The sequence below is a fragment of the Fundulus heteroclitus genome, chromosome 20, assembly GCF_011125445.2.
Source record: "Fundulus heteroclitus isolate FHET01 chromosome 20, MU-UCD_Fhet_4.1, whole genome shotgun sequence".
NCBI lineage: Eukaryota > Metazoa > Chordata > Actinopteri > Cyprinodontiformes > Fundulidae > Fundulus > Fundulus heteroclitus.
This window is the reverse complement of record NC_046380.1, coordinates 26546037-26562295: the sequence shown is the minus strand read 5'-3', so window position 1 is coordinate 26562295 and position 16259 is coordinate 26546037. Positions and strand designations below refer to the sequence as shown.

General features: G+C 39.2%; 1 protein-coding gene across 2 annotated transcripts in view; it reads right to left on the bottom strand.

Moving 5' to 3' along the window:
- The window catches only part of LOC105939100 (growth/differentiation factor 11), a 36726-nt gene extending 22100 nt beyond the window's left edge, over window positions 1–14626 (bottom strand). Inside the window, exon 1 of one of the 2 annotated variants that reach the window (XM_021307832.2) lies at window positions 13693–14626. In XM_021307832.2, coding sequence (XP_021163507.1) covers window positions 13693–14107 — 415 coding nt within the window. In that variant the 5' untranslated portion in view covers window positions 14108–14626. The remainder of the gene's footprint in view (window positions 1–13692) is intronic. The other variant, XM_012881140.3, reaches the window with a different exon arrangement.
- Between the last annotated feature and the right edge of the window lie 1633 nt (window positions 14627–16259).

Sequence of the window (16259 nt, the reverse complement as noted above, 5' to 3'; positions counted from 1 at the left end):
AGTGAGATTAAAGCTATAGTTGGTAATCCTGTTCAGAAACACTTTTTATTATACTGGGTAAAATCTCCTGAAAGTAAGGTAATACATTATGTATTCAGAGAAAGAAGGTTAAAAAGAAAAACGCTCTCTGTGGGAGCTACAGGTCTGTAAAAACTCTAATAGTTTTGTTCTTGCTCTCACTCTCCTCTGTCCCTCAACTTCCGGGGGAATCCCCTGATCTATTGGTTGTCCCACATGCCATCATTCTGACGCGCTCATGTAACATCAGTGTGCGTGCACGCTCCTTGTTAGTTTCCGCTTGCTGGCTGTGCATGTGCACTTCTTGTGTTTATGTATCTGGTTAGCTTAGCGGTTAGCTTCTGTGTTAGCTGTACATTGTAGCGCTGCTGCTCTCAACGTAGACTTTGAACATGGCTGAGAGTCGAAAGAAGCAAACCATGTATAAGTTTATGAGAAGAGGAAGGCCTCAGCAGAAGGAAATAAGGCCAAGATGGATTTGGAAGATTTTTTTTTTCATACGATCCCCCTGAAGAGCAGAAGGGTGAGGTAAGACGGTCTTGCACATGTGCAGCTATTCAAGAAGGGATCTGGGGAAACTTTTGGAAAAACTGCGACCCTAGCTTTAAAGTCTATAGAGCATACAAGAAGCCCATGTTTGATTCTAAGCCCATTCTGACATGGACTCAGACCTAAGTTTTAAGAATCACGTACTGTAACATCTATTACTAAATCTGTAATCCAAAAAACTTTCCTGACAGAAAAACTGCCTTGTGCTTTTATTTTCAGTAGGTTAGATCATGATAATGGTGTCTTTGCTCTAAAATACTGCTGCCAGAGTCTTAACCAACACAAGGAAAATGGAACATATTGCAAGAGTAAAAGGATAGATTTTAAAATAGTTTGGATGATCTATAAGGCGCTGCTTGGGACTTAATATATGTTGGAGTTTCTTGTTTTGTGTGAACCACATAGACCACATAGACTGCTCACTCAGTGTTCCTACAACATAAAATAAACAAGATGCAGCATTTAGTTTCTGTACTCCTTGGCGCTGGGACCAACTCCTTGAAAACCTTAAATGTGCAGAAACTATTGATCCCTTTGAGTCAAAGCTAAAAATATCCCTGTTTACTCTTGCTTTGTCAGTTCATTTTATAATGGTGTAGCAATTTCTTTAATTTGTACTATTATTATTAATTGAATGTATTTCTTGTTTGTAATGTAATTTTTTCCCCTCATCCCTTATTTTCTCTAAAGCATTTGTGTATAAATTATAGTATATGCATAAAATATAAAATGTTATGCGCATAAAATTTTCTAATTCTGTCATTCACATTGACAAAATACACAAGAAAAAGTAAAATGTTGTTCGATTGCTTTTAATGCTGTTTTTCTAAAGTCCTGGGATTTTTGTTTTTGTTTTTTGGATGGGTTTCAGCTTATTCTGTTGGATCACCCAAGTGTTGTTGGCCTTCAGCTTGGCAGTATTCTACACGCTCCTTTAAGACGACCAGCAACAGCACAGGACTCAGCTTTGAACAGCTGTCATCAGAAACTCTTACCACAGGCTCTACATGCACTTCTGAAGCTGCCACAAATATGTCCGTTCAAGTTCATCAAACAAAATATTGTCTACATTTTTGTCAAACTAGTTAAACAGGCAAATTCATGTTGTACAACAAAAACCCATGGCGTTGAAAGGCTTAATATGAAATACGATGGAATAAAATAACCATGTAAAAATAAGTGTCACTGAATTTGTTTATAGTTAATCCTAAAATTATTCATATTTGCACATTTAGATTACAATTATTCTCATTAAACAAAAATAAAAAAAGGTGTGAGTGTCAAAGGTGTATCATTCTGAAATAAAACCATAATTTTCTGTTTTTATGTAAGTTTAATAAAAAGAACATCCATCCATCCATTTTCTGATCCGACATGTCAGAAATTATTTTTTAACTTTCTCAAATATCTGTGGAGAATCTTTATTGCCATCCTAAGAATCTAACACTTCTTATAGTTGGTGTCCCGCTACAAGCATGTTTCCACTGTTACTTTTGATGATTGAATTTGAAGTCCTTAAGATTTAAATGCCTCTTTGCTATCACTCTTTTCCTTCTGGCAGGGCCGCACTAAAACTTCAACATTTATTCCAGTCAGAAGGAGCATGTTTATAAAATTAAAAGATCACTGTAAACCAAAATCTCCAGAGCATATGATTAAGTTTGGGTTTCACTGCTGGTATGTATTTATCAACTCGTTTATTCAGCCAGTTAGGCTGAATTAACATCAGAAATCTACATGCTTTTTAAATCATCACAGATTACAATCTAGTTACAACAAGACGCTTTCAAATACAAACACGGCTGACTTCTGTGAATGTTTCTTTGCAGTGAGAGAATCATGATTGAAATTTCACAACATTAAAGGTGAACTGATTTTTGTTTTGTTACTAATTGCTTTTATTCAGCATCTCAGAACTACTATGCTGCTTTAGGTGTCGTTATTGACAAAAAAAAAGGAAGATAGAAAAAAAATGCCAGCAAGCAGAGGTGGGTGGTGACTAGTTACAATTACATGAGTAGCTTTTTATAAAAAAAAAACAACAAAAAAGACTTTTAAGAGTAGTTTTGCTGCACTGTGCATTTTACTTTCACTTGAGTAATGTTAGGAAGGATCATTGCTCTTCTTTGAGTAAAATGTAACCTACTTCTGTTCACCATGAGTAGCTTCACTAAATGAAGAACAAGCTTGTTAAACAAAAATGCACCAGGCAGACAGTTAAAGTTTATTTTTTTTTTAAAGTATTTTTTTTGTGTGTGTATACAAGCTTTTATGTTTTAATCTGCTGAGGCAATTGGAGCTCAAGTGAATAAAAAGTAAACGCTATAAATTGCCACTGGAGGTACTCTAAAATATATATTACCCACTGTAAGTATTTGTTTTCTAAGTTTTGTGTTGAAAAGAATTATCTGGAAAAGTTGTTTCATTTTAACATTTAAACTACCAGACATTGCACATGACTATATTTATGTGCCTGTATATAAATCTTCAATCGGGTCATGGACTTGAGTGACCTTTTCTTCCAAATACTGTTAAACTCTTGAGTAATTTTTTTTGGATATCTACTTTTTTACTTTTGGGTCCTCCACCCATCTCTGCCACTGAAACAGCGACTTTGTTTCTCTGTTGTTCTTTGGCGGATTTGTGTTTAAAAAGACGCCATTAAACACAGTTCTTACATAATCACAATGTGTAGTTCAGGGACAGTGTGACAGCAGAGAGTCCAGCCTTTTCACAGTAATGTAGCAAACTGCTTTTGCTGAAAGTGAAAAGGACATCGACAAGGCTAACAATGAAAATGTTGTCCACTTGTTCTGAAAACTTTAATGGTTGGGTTCTGTTAAACTGAAACTTTTATATTAGAAGATCTTAACAAGCTTGTTGCTGTTTACGTAGGGAAGCATGTTCTTTACACTTGAAGTTGAACTAGTTTCTTCTTTAAGTCGTATCCATCAAAGACCCATAAGACAGTGAATTTAGAAAACATAGTTCAGTTTATTTTAAGTGTAATTACATGGAGTACCTATATACAGCTACTATCTTACTTCCAGTAGAAAGCAAACTTTCCAGCCTGTGAGTCCCAGACTGGCCCTCAGTGGTCAAAAGAAAATAGAAAATGTAATTGTTCTGCAAGCAAATCTAAATGCATATCTTTAGTTTTGAACACAACTGCTTTCATCTAATACTAATACTATTGCTGAGTATTGCAACTTCTGAATGTCGATTTAAATAACCCACATTTTCTGACTTTTTTTAATTGAGTACCCTCCAAATATTTGTGAGCTATAGCATCTCATTTACTTACTTTAGCCATCAAGTGTGGAAATTGAGGGTACGGAAACATCTAGCATACCAAAAAAATTTTTTCGTTGTGCAGAATTTGCATGCATAGCAATTCAAGTATAATAGTGTACAAAATATTGAATCAAAGCAAAATCTTTAGTGAAGAGTTTTTTGTTATATATCATTTAGAATATCAGATTTCAGAAAATGAGCCGCTCCTTAACAACCATATTGACCCACAAGCCCCTTAGAGGAAACAAATACTGCCCATAGCAGAGTTGGTGGTCTTAGATCTAAGGATAGGACGACATTTGTACAAAAAACTACTTAGAAAAGGATCTGCAGGGAAACATTTTTCCATTGTTGTTTAAGATGGGAAATATTCACACTTGCATCTGTTCTTTCTTGGTGTTATATCTTATCCTCTGTCAAAACAATTTTCTCTAATACCCAAAACTAAAATGCATCAGGGTGCTGTCCACTTGAAGTAGGATAGTCCCTACTAATGGGTACACCACAAAACCCACTTTGAAAAATGTCGCTCTTCCAAATTTCCAAAACTCAAAATATATATATGTGTAATCCATGATATATTAAGTAAAACATTTTGAAAATACAAAAAAAAAGATGATTTTGCTTTCTTTTTATATGTGGGGGAAAATAGAAAAAATTAAGAGCTCTCTAGATATCTACTGTTGTTTTACAGTAGCTGAAAAGTTGTTAGGTTTCCTAACATGGAGTTTGGACAGTGTCCTATTAGCTATCAAAACTTTCTCAACATCTTTGTTCAAGATAAATTTGGAGAGGATGCTTAGTCCTATTTTCAATTTATATGTTTAAATTAAACAAGGGTAATGACTGCCCAACCTGATGCAGCTATAAAAAACAAGTCCTTAGAAACTGATCAGCTGGCAAATGTTAAATGATAAATAATAAAATCATGGGAGAACTGGTACAGACAAAAATAACACTAATGGACATCTGTGGAAAAAGTTGGATTACAGTGTGTTGCTTAAAATCTAGAAAAGAGAGATTGAAATCTTTATTTTCTTATGTGCTCTGAAACTTATCTGAGCCATAAAATATGTTGCCTTACCTGCAAGAAAATTTCTGTTTATGAAAACAATTTATTTCTCAGTAAAATAAATTAAACATGTGCTTTAAAACAAGAATCAATAATTTAATTTCTTATTTGCTAATCTGGGCAATGATTTCACATTTGTTTTCCACCTGTAAAGCCTTTCCATTGTTTTTGATGGACTGACTCAAATGTGCCTCTGCTGACTGTCAAGGTGAACATTCTCCTCTACTCACATCTAACTCATTTCAGTTTTAAACAACTAATTAATACATGTACCAAAGCAATAAAACCACATTTTATTGGTCCGCAGATGACAACATAATTTACCATTACAGACTATTATATTTAAATGTAAGTGGTATAGATTTCTTACAACTGTCAAACTAAATATAGACATAAGTTTTCAACCGGTGATAGCCTTTGAAACATAAAAAGGAAATATATAAAAGCAGTTTACATTTGACTAAGATGAAGAGAGATCACTTCAATTTGCATGCTAGTTTGAGTTTCACGCCTTATGCCATCTGGCTAGAAAGGCACCGGAAAATAAGCAAGTACCCGGAACCAGGCGATTATACGCTTGACTGGTATTGATTGGTGATCGTCCGGTCGGAAACAAAAAAAATCCAACCAGATCGGTGTTCACACCATATCTAAGCACTAACTGGTCGGGCTGACAAAAAATACTACATGTGGAGGTTGTTACTTTGGGGAAGAAAGGGGGAAGTGTAAAATGAAGTCAATGAGCCTTGTTGCGTTTTCTTTCAGCTTGCTTTTTAAAAAAGCGTTGAGACCATGGTTTACCTCACCACCCCTTTCGGAAATGTTGGCAGTCTTTGGCGAAATCTCAAAGCTAAGTTAAGGGTCTTAACTCTACACAGGGGGACTGATGTTCAGAGTTAGTTAATCTAACCACACTAATTAGGCTAATTAATGTGGTTAGATTAACTGCTAATATAAGACGCTAAAGACATGTCATGTCTGTAATTATGTTGTTTTTGTTTTGATAAATTAGTTAAATACTACTTAACACGTGCAATGTAATGCTGACTGCTCTCTCTCTCTCTCTCTTGACATCACATGGCTCAAAGCTGTATTGGACCTAATCAATGATTTATCACGTCCGTATAAATCCTTAGAGCTACTATAACACTGACAGTAAAGTTTAGGATTCAGTGTACATATACCAAAGTTGCGTAACCCATAGGATTTCACAGTATTTGTAGATTTACAACGATGCAACAAAGACAGCGATGTGAGCTGAGAAGATCCATCTATCCTCTATACGCACTTTATCACGGGGCTGGTGTCTGTTTCCTGCCGTCATTGGGTGTCAGACCAGGTACACCCTGGACTGGTTGCCAGTCCATCACGGGGCAAAACACACACACAATCATCAATCATGCTCACACACACACACACACACACACACACACACACTCACACACACTCACAACGACCAACCTACGGGTAATTTTAACCAACTAACCTAACGTGTTTCAACCGGAGCTAGCCCACGTACACATGGGACGAACGTGCTAACTTAATTTAAAATGGCCCCTGGCTAGTATTCGAACTCAGAACCTTCTTGCTGCAAGGCAAAAGATATACTTTTTTGGTTTATGCATAAAGTTTTGTGTTTATATATAGTTGATATAGAGAATTTTGAATTGCATTATATGGAAAAAGGACGATTAGCTTTACAAAAGCTATGATTGGTGAATCTCTACATGTGCCACAGAAACACAAATTGTTCTATTTTAAGTGAAAATGTCTGCAATGCAGACAGAACAAGAAATTAGAAAGATCATTTGTTTTGATATATTAAGTGAAACTGAGCCAATAGCTATGTTTTTTTGCTAATTGAAAGCAATTATTTTTTTTAACGTCAAAACGTTACTCTCCCCTTGTTTTCCAACCATTTCTGCTATTCTCATGAACAAAAAAAAAAATTGTATCTCCCTGTACACTTCCCCCACCCCTATTCTCTGTGAGCAAAAAATAAATGTTGCTAAAGGCACCAAAATCTGTCCGAGTGCCGAGTATTTTCTCTAAAGATGAAAATCGATGTGATCGCATTAAGCCAAACCCCCCCCCCTCTAAGCATTTTTCTCAACAAAACCCTCCAAGCAAAATCTCATATTCGTAATTCCTTTTATCAGCATCTCTTGGTCCATTACATTTAACAAATGCCCCAAATCACATCATAAATTAGTTGAACTTAAAAAAAAAAAGGTCTACAGCTAAGGAGGAGAGAGACAAACACAGGTGGTAACAAGAAGCTGCTCCCCCGCCTGTGCCTCAGAGAAGAGGCTAATTAATTTTTCATGTAGATAATAGGGAGCTAATCCACCATTAATTGTGCTTCTTCCCAACGCAGTGGCTCCCTCGTGGGATCCGACGTTATGCCCGCGCAGCGTTGCGTTTGCTTAAACGCCTCTTAGATTTAATGGACTCTTCCATAAACTCATCCTCAGCACCTCCTCGCTCATGACCACACAGAAGCCTGAGCACATCCATCAACAATAATCCCTTCAATGATCTCCATTTTATCTTTTCACCACCCTCCTCCTCCTACTTCTCACCCATGTCCCTACAAAAGGCTTAATTACTGGTGTGAAGTAATTATTTTCTTTATTAGTGAAACGTAACATCTGTTTCAGGTCTTTTTAATTGTACCTATAAAACCCTTTCCATTATTTCTGTCCCTTTAGGATAGGAGCGGGAGGCTTGTTGCTCCCTGCGGACTCTCGCTGGTCCTCATTCAATTCTCTTCGATACGCCAACCGCCATCGTGTTGTTGTTGTTTTTACATCGATTACAGAAGAACTGAGGGGTTCTTTTAGAGAAAAAATAAAAACAGAAACAGGCAAGAGAAGGATGCGTCTCCAAACTTCCCCCTAGGTTTCAGGGTTTTCGGGTTTGTCATCAAACTCTAAAGGAACGTATTCCCAAAAGTAGAAGAGAGCCTGAGGGGTGCAGGGAACGGTCCATGGGAGCGTGGGAATAGAGGAAGGAGTGAGATTCCTGAAGTTCTAGGGAAATGTTGTCCTTTTATTAATAGACTTTGGTCCCTTTGAAATTTTATTAGCCATAAAGTTGACAGTATGTTGTGCAGTTTCTACAGCCCTGCAGAGCCTCTTCGCCCTTAAACAAACTGCTTATTTCTCAGCATCCGTGTACCTTAGCTTCAAGGTTTTTCCGGCGCCCTCCGCTGAGGGCAGCCGCTACACAACAAGAGCAGGTGTCATCGTCAAACTGAGACCTCCGTGGAATAAATAAATCTATAAAAACCTCACATAGTCACCGACTTCCAGCAAACACTGACCAGTTAGCCCTGGACCGTCCGGCTTCTGGAGCTCAGTCCTTTTAGCGCTCTCCTTCTTTATTTTTATGGTTCCTGCACCTTCAGGAAATGACCCTTTTATAGGGTCAACACTATAAAAGACTTGTTTTTTTTGGGAGTGGCTAGTGGACGTGTGGTTGTGTGTGTGTGTGTGTGTGTGTGTGTGTGTAGTGGGGGTATAAGTGTTGGAGTTACTGCCGGTCCGTCTTTGGTGTCAAAGAAAGAGACCTGATGAGGCTAATAGTCTTCTCGTCCAATATATCACATAGCTGTGAACTCTGTGACCTTTTTTGTCAATAGGAGAACTTTTCTCTGGAGTGTGTGTGTGAGACTGGGTGACTGGGCACGCACGGGTATCCTTGTGGGTCCACGCGAGAGTGCACATGTGGAGACCTGCACTGTCACCCCTCAACATGTGTGTTGATGTACACTTTGGGCACCGAGCGCTTCGTCTCAGCCGGATTAAAATGTCCGAAACTTTCTGGTAGTTTTAATTCTGATGCATGAATGAAATTGATAAGAATCTGTTAAAAAAATGATTTGTTGGTGAGGCGAGACTGCTGTAAATGCTGTTACGTTTGATCCCTCTTGTCTAAAATGAGGTATTTGGGTTAAAGTTTTTCTTCGGTTATTTACTTATCACATTTTAAAGGTAAAGTACAAATACAGTGATTTAAAATAAATGTGTCCCCTTAAAATTGTCCATCAATTTAGCTTTTTTGGTCACACATCATCACATAAATTTAAATATTGGCTAAAAGATAACATGGGTTATTGCAACAAAAAAAATTCCAATGATTCTTTTAGTTATAAGGGGGAAAAAAAGGCTAACCAAACCACCCACCACTTACAATATGACTTAACAGTAAATTAACTTTTCCAATTTTTGGAAACATTTACTTTAATTTCTCTAGCCTCCTCCAGGGAGCTCATTGCACGACATGTAGAATCAAGAAATCGCCTAAATAGTACCCGTATGACAACATGAAACAGGCTAGCAGATCTCAAAAAGAAAAACACCCGGCCCTCGTCTAAAGAACCTCAACAGCAGAAGAGAAACAATGTCACTGAAATTAGTCTGAAAAGGGCTACAAAACCATTTCAAAGGCTTCCCTCAATGACAGGGAGCCATTAGCCACGAATGGACAAAATGTACAACAGTGGTGAACCTTCCCAGGAGTGGCTGGCCTATTAAATTTACTGGAGGAGAGCATCAATGACCTCATCTAGAAGGTCATAAAAAGATCCAAAACATCTGAAGTGCTACAGTCCTCCGTCGCTTTGCAAAGAACATAAAGTCCCATCTCACATTTGCCAAAAAAAAAACCCATCTTGATGATTCCCAAAATCTTTTGATAAAACATTCTGTGGACTGAAGAGACAACGGAGAAGCTTTCTGAGAGGTGCTTATCCTAAGATAAGATAAGGTAAGATAAAACTAGCACATACCAACGGTCAAACATGGCGGTGGTAGCATGATGCTCTGGGTCTGCCTCGTTGCCTCAGGATCAGTAATACTTGCTACAATTAATGAAAATGTAAACTTTGCCCCTCAGCAGAAAATCTTGAAGGAGAAAGTCCAACCATCAGTTTCTGGCATTAAGCTAAAGCTTGAAGTTAAGTTATCCCCCTCATTTACAAGCTGAAGCCCCCCCCACGCCCTCTGAATGGCTCAAAAATCGAAGGAAGGTTTTAAAGCTGGCGAGTCAAAATTTGGACCTAAACCGAGCTAAGATGCCGAGGTGTGACCTTAAACAGGCCGTTCATGTTCGACAAACCTCAAACGGAGCTGAAAGAAAACATTTCAGCAAAGAAGAACGGGTGAAATTTTCTGCACCGCTTTGTGAAAAAGCGCAGCTGAGTTTTAACAACTGAAGGCAGTCGATGCCGCAACGGATGGCACAGCCGGGCTTCAGTTTTAAGGTGCCGATTACTTTTTCACTAAGGCCAGGCTGGTTTGGAAAGCTGTTTATCGTTTGACAAACTAAATCATCATTCGGTATCTACATTTTGTTGTCTTTGTCTGATATTGAAATTTGATTGATGTTGCAAAGCATTGGGTATGACAAGAAAACAAAAAAACAAACAAACAAAGGAACCAAAAACAATCCAGAAGTAATATGTAAAGGAGGAAAAAAACGTTTAACGGAGCTGTAATTAAGACTGGAAGGCAAATGTCCATCACTGGAACGCTCCTTTTTATCCAGTAAGGGGACAGAAAATAAATGTGCTCAAAACACTCCTCTTTCTTTGGGACTTTTAACTTTACTGCAACAAACAATAAGAGTCGGGGTTTTACTCAGCAGAAGGGGAACATCTCTTATTAATGACGTTTCTGAGCATAATGTTGTGGTTTTGGGAAATGTCATCATAAGCATAAAAACATTCAAAGAATGATGTATAAAAAGTCTTATAAAGAGACTTCAGATTAAATCCCTACGCTTCTCTAAAGATAAACAAACCAAGCCTCAAAGCATCCTGCTCCAAGCACAATTATGCACTTAAATCTTTGCACATAATTTAGATTGCATGTCAAATTGTAATAAATGGTGCCACGGTAAACAGCTTAGGACCAAGTTAATTTTTGCACAACCAGGCAATTAGCTACACATTATGCTGTAAAGAGGGAGATATCGGAATAAATCCCACATATGATTTATATAGAGTCATTTTTCCATGATATTTAATTAGAAACCAGGAAGCAGGGTCCCGTACAACCCCCACTCCAGCACCCACGTACCTTGAGTGAATACTAAGAAGCAACTCAGGCACAGGTCCAATTCAGAATGCATTGTGTGAACCCCCATGGCCCATCAAAGGCAGTGTGCACAAGCATGAAAGGGTGATTGGGCTGGAGGTGCGCAGGGAATAGTGTTTGAAGTTCTCCTTCTATATCTGAGAAAGAGAAAAAGGCATTTATAATCCTGTGGGATTGCTAAACACCATGGGCTGAAAAAAATAAGAAAGAAAACAGGGATGCACTCATTCTCTCTAAACTCTTCCACAAGTGCTGGAGGAAAGGGTAGAGAAAAAAAAAGAGGAATAAGGAGCTGGGGGGTTACTAACCAGGAAAGGAGGTGGGGGGTTAGAACAGGAGGGTGGATGCTGAAAAACTGCTGCTGAGGTGAAGAGCTGAGGCGAACGGACGAGAAAAGCAAGTGCTTCAACATGACCGTTTCAGCTGTATAATCTCAGTCATTAGCCTCTCCTGCTGGCACGGCGCCATCATTAATGCGCAATTAGGAGGCGTCATGTGCGCCGCTGACGTATCAGCGCATTAAATCATTTCAGAGTATGCGCTGCGAAGGATGGCAGCAACAGCTAGAAGTCCCTCGAGTCCAATAGCAGCTGGTAAAGGTAGCATTCTCTGAAAAAACAATATTCGGTAAATGCAGCAGAAGATTTTTTTTTTTTTATCTGTTATTAATCATCAAGCCGAAAAAGGACACTGAGAAAAAATGTAGAATATATTTAAAGCAGCCTACACGTCTTGTCTTTCTGACAGCTGAAGAAGGATGCCCACAAATAAAACCACTTAGATTAATAATAACGCTGCAGTCATAATCAACAAGTTGTGCATCCTGATGAGGCCGGATAGTCAAATTAAAACTACATCTTGAAAATAACCTTTATGCAGGTATTAGGCATACTTTTCATTAAGCCCAGAATTCTAAGTTAAAAATCTTTTTTTTTTTTTTTGGTCTGATGTAATATTCTAATCTTACATTGCAAAGAGAGATCTATATACAAGTGAAGATTTCTTGAAATAAGTGTATTTGATTGCCCTCGAGTTAAGCACGTAAGTAAAATCATCTACCAAAGCAATGAGCATTTTTGGCCCCTAAAAGGATTAATATATATACTGCAATCGAAATAAGATAATGAGATCAACATTTTTGTCTTGTTTTAAATACAAAAATCTTATTCCGCTGGCAGATCATTTTACGTACGTGCTCAAATCAAGGGCAAATACGCCTATTTCAAGAAGACTGCTTAGTTTTTGGTCACTTTTTTGCAGGGATATAAATGTGATGTTGTGTGGGAAATCCTCATACCTGACAGAATAAAGGCCTGAAAACATCCCTCGGTGTGTTATTAATCTATATAATGTGTTTCAGTTTGTGAATTTAGATGAATTCAGATGAATAAACCTTTCAATCATATTCCAGTCTATTGAACGGGCCTATAGTTACTTTCCCAGTATCTTGCCACCAAAAACAGCCCCACACCATGATGTTACCACAACCATGTGGTACTGAGAGAGAGAGAGAGAGAGATAGATAGATAGATAGATAGATAGATAGATAGATAGATAGATAGATAGATAGATAGATAGATAGATAGATAGATAGATAGATAGATAGATAGATAGATAGATAGATAGCGTTCCCACAGCATGATGCTGCCACCACCACAACACTTTAAGCAGCTAACATGTCTTGTTCTTCTGGCAAACGAGAGAGTCTGCTCATGAGATACCCGATGCCGTTTAGACGGCCGCTCACAAAGGAAAGAATTATAATTGGGAGTGTGTGTGCAGAATATATTATGTGTGTAAATGTTGTTGAGCCCCACGATTTGCCAGGAAGAGGTCACACACTCCCCTCGACCCTAAGTGTTTCGCTCTTTGTGTACTTGAGGTTAGAAAGGAGAGAGAGGGGAAAAACTGTGCCTATAAACTCCGCATTTAAAAGGCAAGTACGGCTGGTGGGGGGGCCCTGCTGCATGACCGGGAACAATGGCAGCTTTTTGGACACACTTTTTCTCACTGCGATGAACAGCAGGGAAACCGGTAGAGGCTCCTATAAAAGACCGATAGGGCACAGCTGTTAGGGTTCAACAGTAATTTTATAAAATGTCTCAGAGGGGCCTGCCTGTGGATTTATGGGAAACTATAAGAGGACGAGCAAATTTCTAGGAGGCACCAATCAAGGGCCCCTTTAATGGTTGATAACTCCAGACGCCAGATAGCTAACATGCAAAAGAAGAGCATAAATAAGCAAAGAGGCTGCTGATTCCTAATATTGTAATTTATACATTACTTTTCTCTCTGTTAAACACAAACATGTAAACAAGGAAGAAGTTTGAACCTGGCAGCTAAATATTCTGTCCCATCAGCATTGCCACCATCAGCATCACCATCATCAAAACTAACAGGTCATTTAGAAGCTGTGTGCTACTGACTGACATGGGTCCTGATTACTGATTATTCACGATTGCACATAAGCCTTATTTTACAGACACCTAGCAAAGTTCAGCAGTGTAATTTGATCGGTAAACAAACAGAGGGAATGTAAAATCTGTAGAAAAGAAAGTTGGAACTCCACCGTCCACGCTGTCGCACATCCATTTTACGCACAAGACGCACATTTGGAGACGCGTTTGTCGGGCTGTGCTGTGCAGCGGTACGACTTACGCTCTGAGGCCATTGTGATCACGGACTCCGTCGTGGCGTGGTACTCGTCCTCCTCCATGAACTCGTCCTGGGCCGATGCGTCTCCCTGGAAGTCGTGGTGGTCCAGGAGCTGCTGGAGCGGGGGTGCCTTGGGCAGCAGCTGGTTGACCACCTCCCGGCTGATGTTGGGCGCCTGCTTCAGGCGCAGCTTGCTCAGGATCTGGGACTTGATGGTCTCCAGCCGCAGCACCTTGCTTTGCTCCCTCCAAACGCAGGCGGAGCACTCGTGGGAGCCAGCGTCCTCGTCCAGCAGAGACAGCCCCGCGTCCGTGGGCGTCTCGCTGGCAGGAGGCAGCAGCAGATTGGGCTCGTCGCTCCCTGACAGTCCCAGAAAGATGAGCGCCACTAAGCATGGTATGAAGTTGTACCTCGGCATGATGATGGAGGAAACTTTTTTTTCCCCCTCTCGCCTCTCTTAGTTGATTTATTCCTCAATATATCCTTTCGGGTTCTTGTTTCAGCCTAAAAAAGCCTCCGAATCATTGACATGCATCTAATCCACAATCAGTCCGAAATTTGTTGCTTTTTTTCTGCAGCAGGAGGTTTTAAAACAAAGTTGTTGTTTTTTTTTTAAAAAAAAGTGCGTTCCAGTATGTGACCGGCTCTTTTGATTGAAAGGTAAATTATCTGCTTGATAAATGCATAGCCAGCTCACTTGCAGTAAAATGATGGTCGCCGTGGGGTCCCCTTGTGCAATTTAGTCCATGGAGGTGTGTGCATGTGCAGAAGTGTCACTGAAAAAAAAATGTGCAAGTGCGGTCAAAAAGGGGCTCTTTATATATCTCAGCAGCCCGGTGTCGTAATCCGTCTCCATTGGCTAAGATTGCAACAAAAGGCTTTTAGGTCTGTCACCAAGTCAAGAGGGACAGAGCGAAGGGAGGGTGGACGCGCTGTTATGGGAGTATAAATGTTTTACTGTTCACAAGCAATGTACTTATATTTAAAAAAATATTTACCAATTAAGGTGTTATAACAACGAGGGATTCCTACGCTATGCTTCTTTTTTTTTCTGCTTTTTAAACAGAACAAGTATTGGTTTAGCTCTAATTCTCCAGATCTCATAAATAACACACTTGTGAACATTTATTGTGCATTTTAAAAAGTAGCCCCCCTTACGCATTCTCCAGCTGCCTCTACCAGGCCGTTGCAGGCACATCGCGGTAATTAAGTGGAGTATTTGTGCAAAAAAAAAAAAAAAAAAAAAAAAAAAAGTTAAAATAAAATAAAAACTTGCACTTGTGTCTAGGAAGCCGAAAATTATTCACCACAACATTTAGCAGTAGACACACAGGAAGAGAAAGCTTACAATGTCTGTTCAAGCAGAAATAAATGCATTTTTAACATTCGAGTTTAACATGTGGGTTTCAGATCTGGATTTTCATCACACGCAGCCTTGTGACAATCCTACTTAAATAGACTATTGCCAGAAAAATAAGGCCAGTATTACTGTTCTTACATATAGTGTTCGGGAATATTTGGGTAAAAGTTTTTTTTATTCTAGCAAAATCTCACCTCCTGGACCAGTGAGTTTCCTGTGCGCCATGTTTGACTCACCAGTGACACCTGCTGGTTTAAAATCGCAGCTGCAGCTACACGGCGGCAGTTTCTGAGCCGCCAACTCCATTCAGTGCTCCCAGAACACAGGCGAATGATCAAAATAGGAATCTCATCGAAAATCTTCTTTATTTCACTTAAGTTCAATTCAGTTTTATGTATAAAGCGCCAATTCACAAAACATCTCACCTCAAGGCACTATACAAAGTCAGTTCTACTAAATCATACAGGCAGATTGGATAAAACATTTTGTATAAGGAAACCCAGCAGATTGCATCGAGTAGTTGACTTGCAGCATTCGCTCCTCCTGGATGAGCGTAGAGCCACAGAGGACCGTCGTCTGCATTGTTGTTGACTTTGCAGCAATCCCTCATACCGAGCATGCATAAAGCGACAGTGGAGAGGAAAACTCGCCTTTAACAGAAAGAAACCTCCAGCAGAACCAGACAAAAGTTTTTACTCACATATTAAACAGAGTCATTATTCACAGAATAAAATGTTAAGTATTCTTTCTGTTACTTTTGATGAGTGTGATTACAACCAAATTCACTTTCTTAAAAAAAATTGAATCTTACATAAACAATGAAAATGCATATTTATACCAGCAATGTTGAGTGACGGCCTACACAATGATTAGGAAACCTGCTGACTTGACGGTTGTCCAGCTGCCAGCCACAGACATCTTCCACAAGGAGTGTCAGCCACTATGTGTGTATATACCAGCAACGTATTGGAAAGTTGGGTGGAAGGGTAAACTGTGGTGCACAAGCAACGGTGAAAACTGTAGGTTTAAGATGATTGGGATGCACTTTCTTTTCAAAGAAACCTAACTTTGCATTTTGAGTGGACCTCTAGGTCCCAGAATTTGTTGGAAGAGTGGAGAGGCACAGGGGCTACGTTGCTTGAGGTGCAGTGTGAGGTTTCTAGTCAGTGGTAAAACAGGCAAGGCGAGGCAAGGCAAGTTTATGCATGAA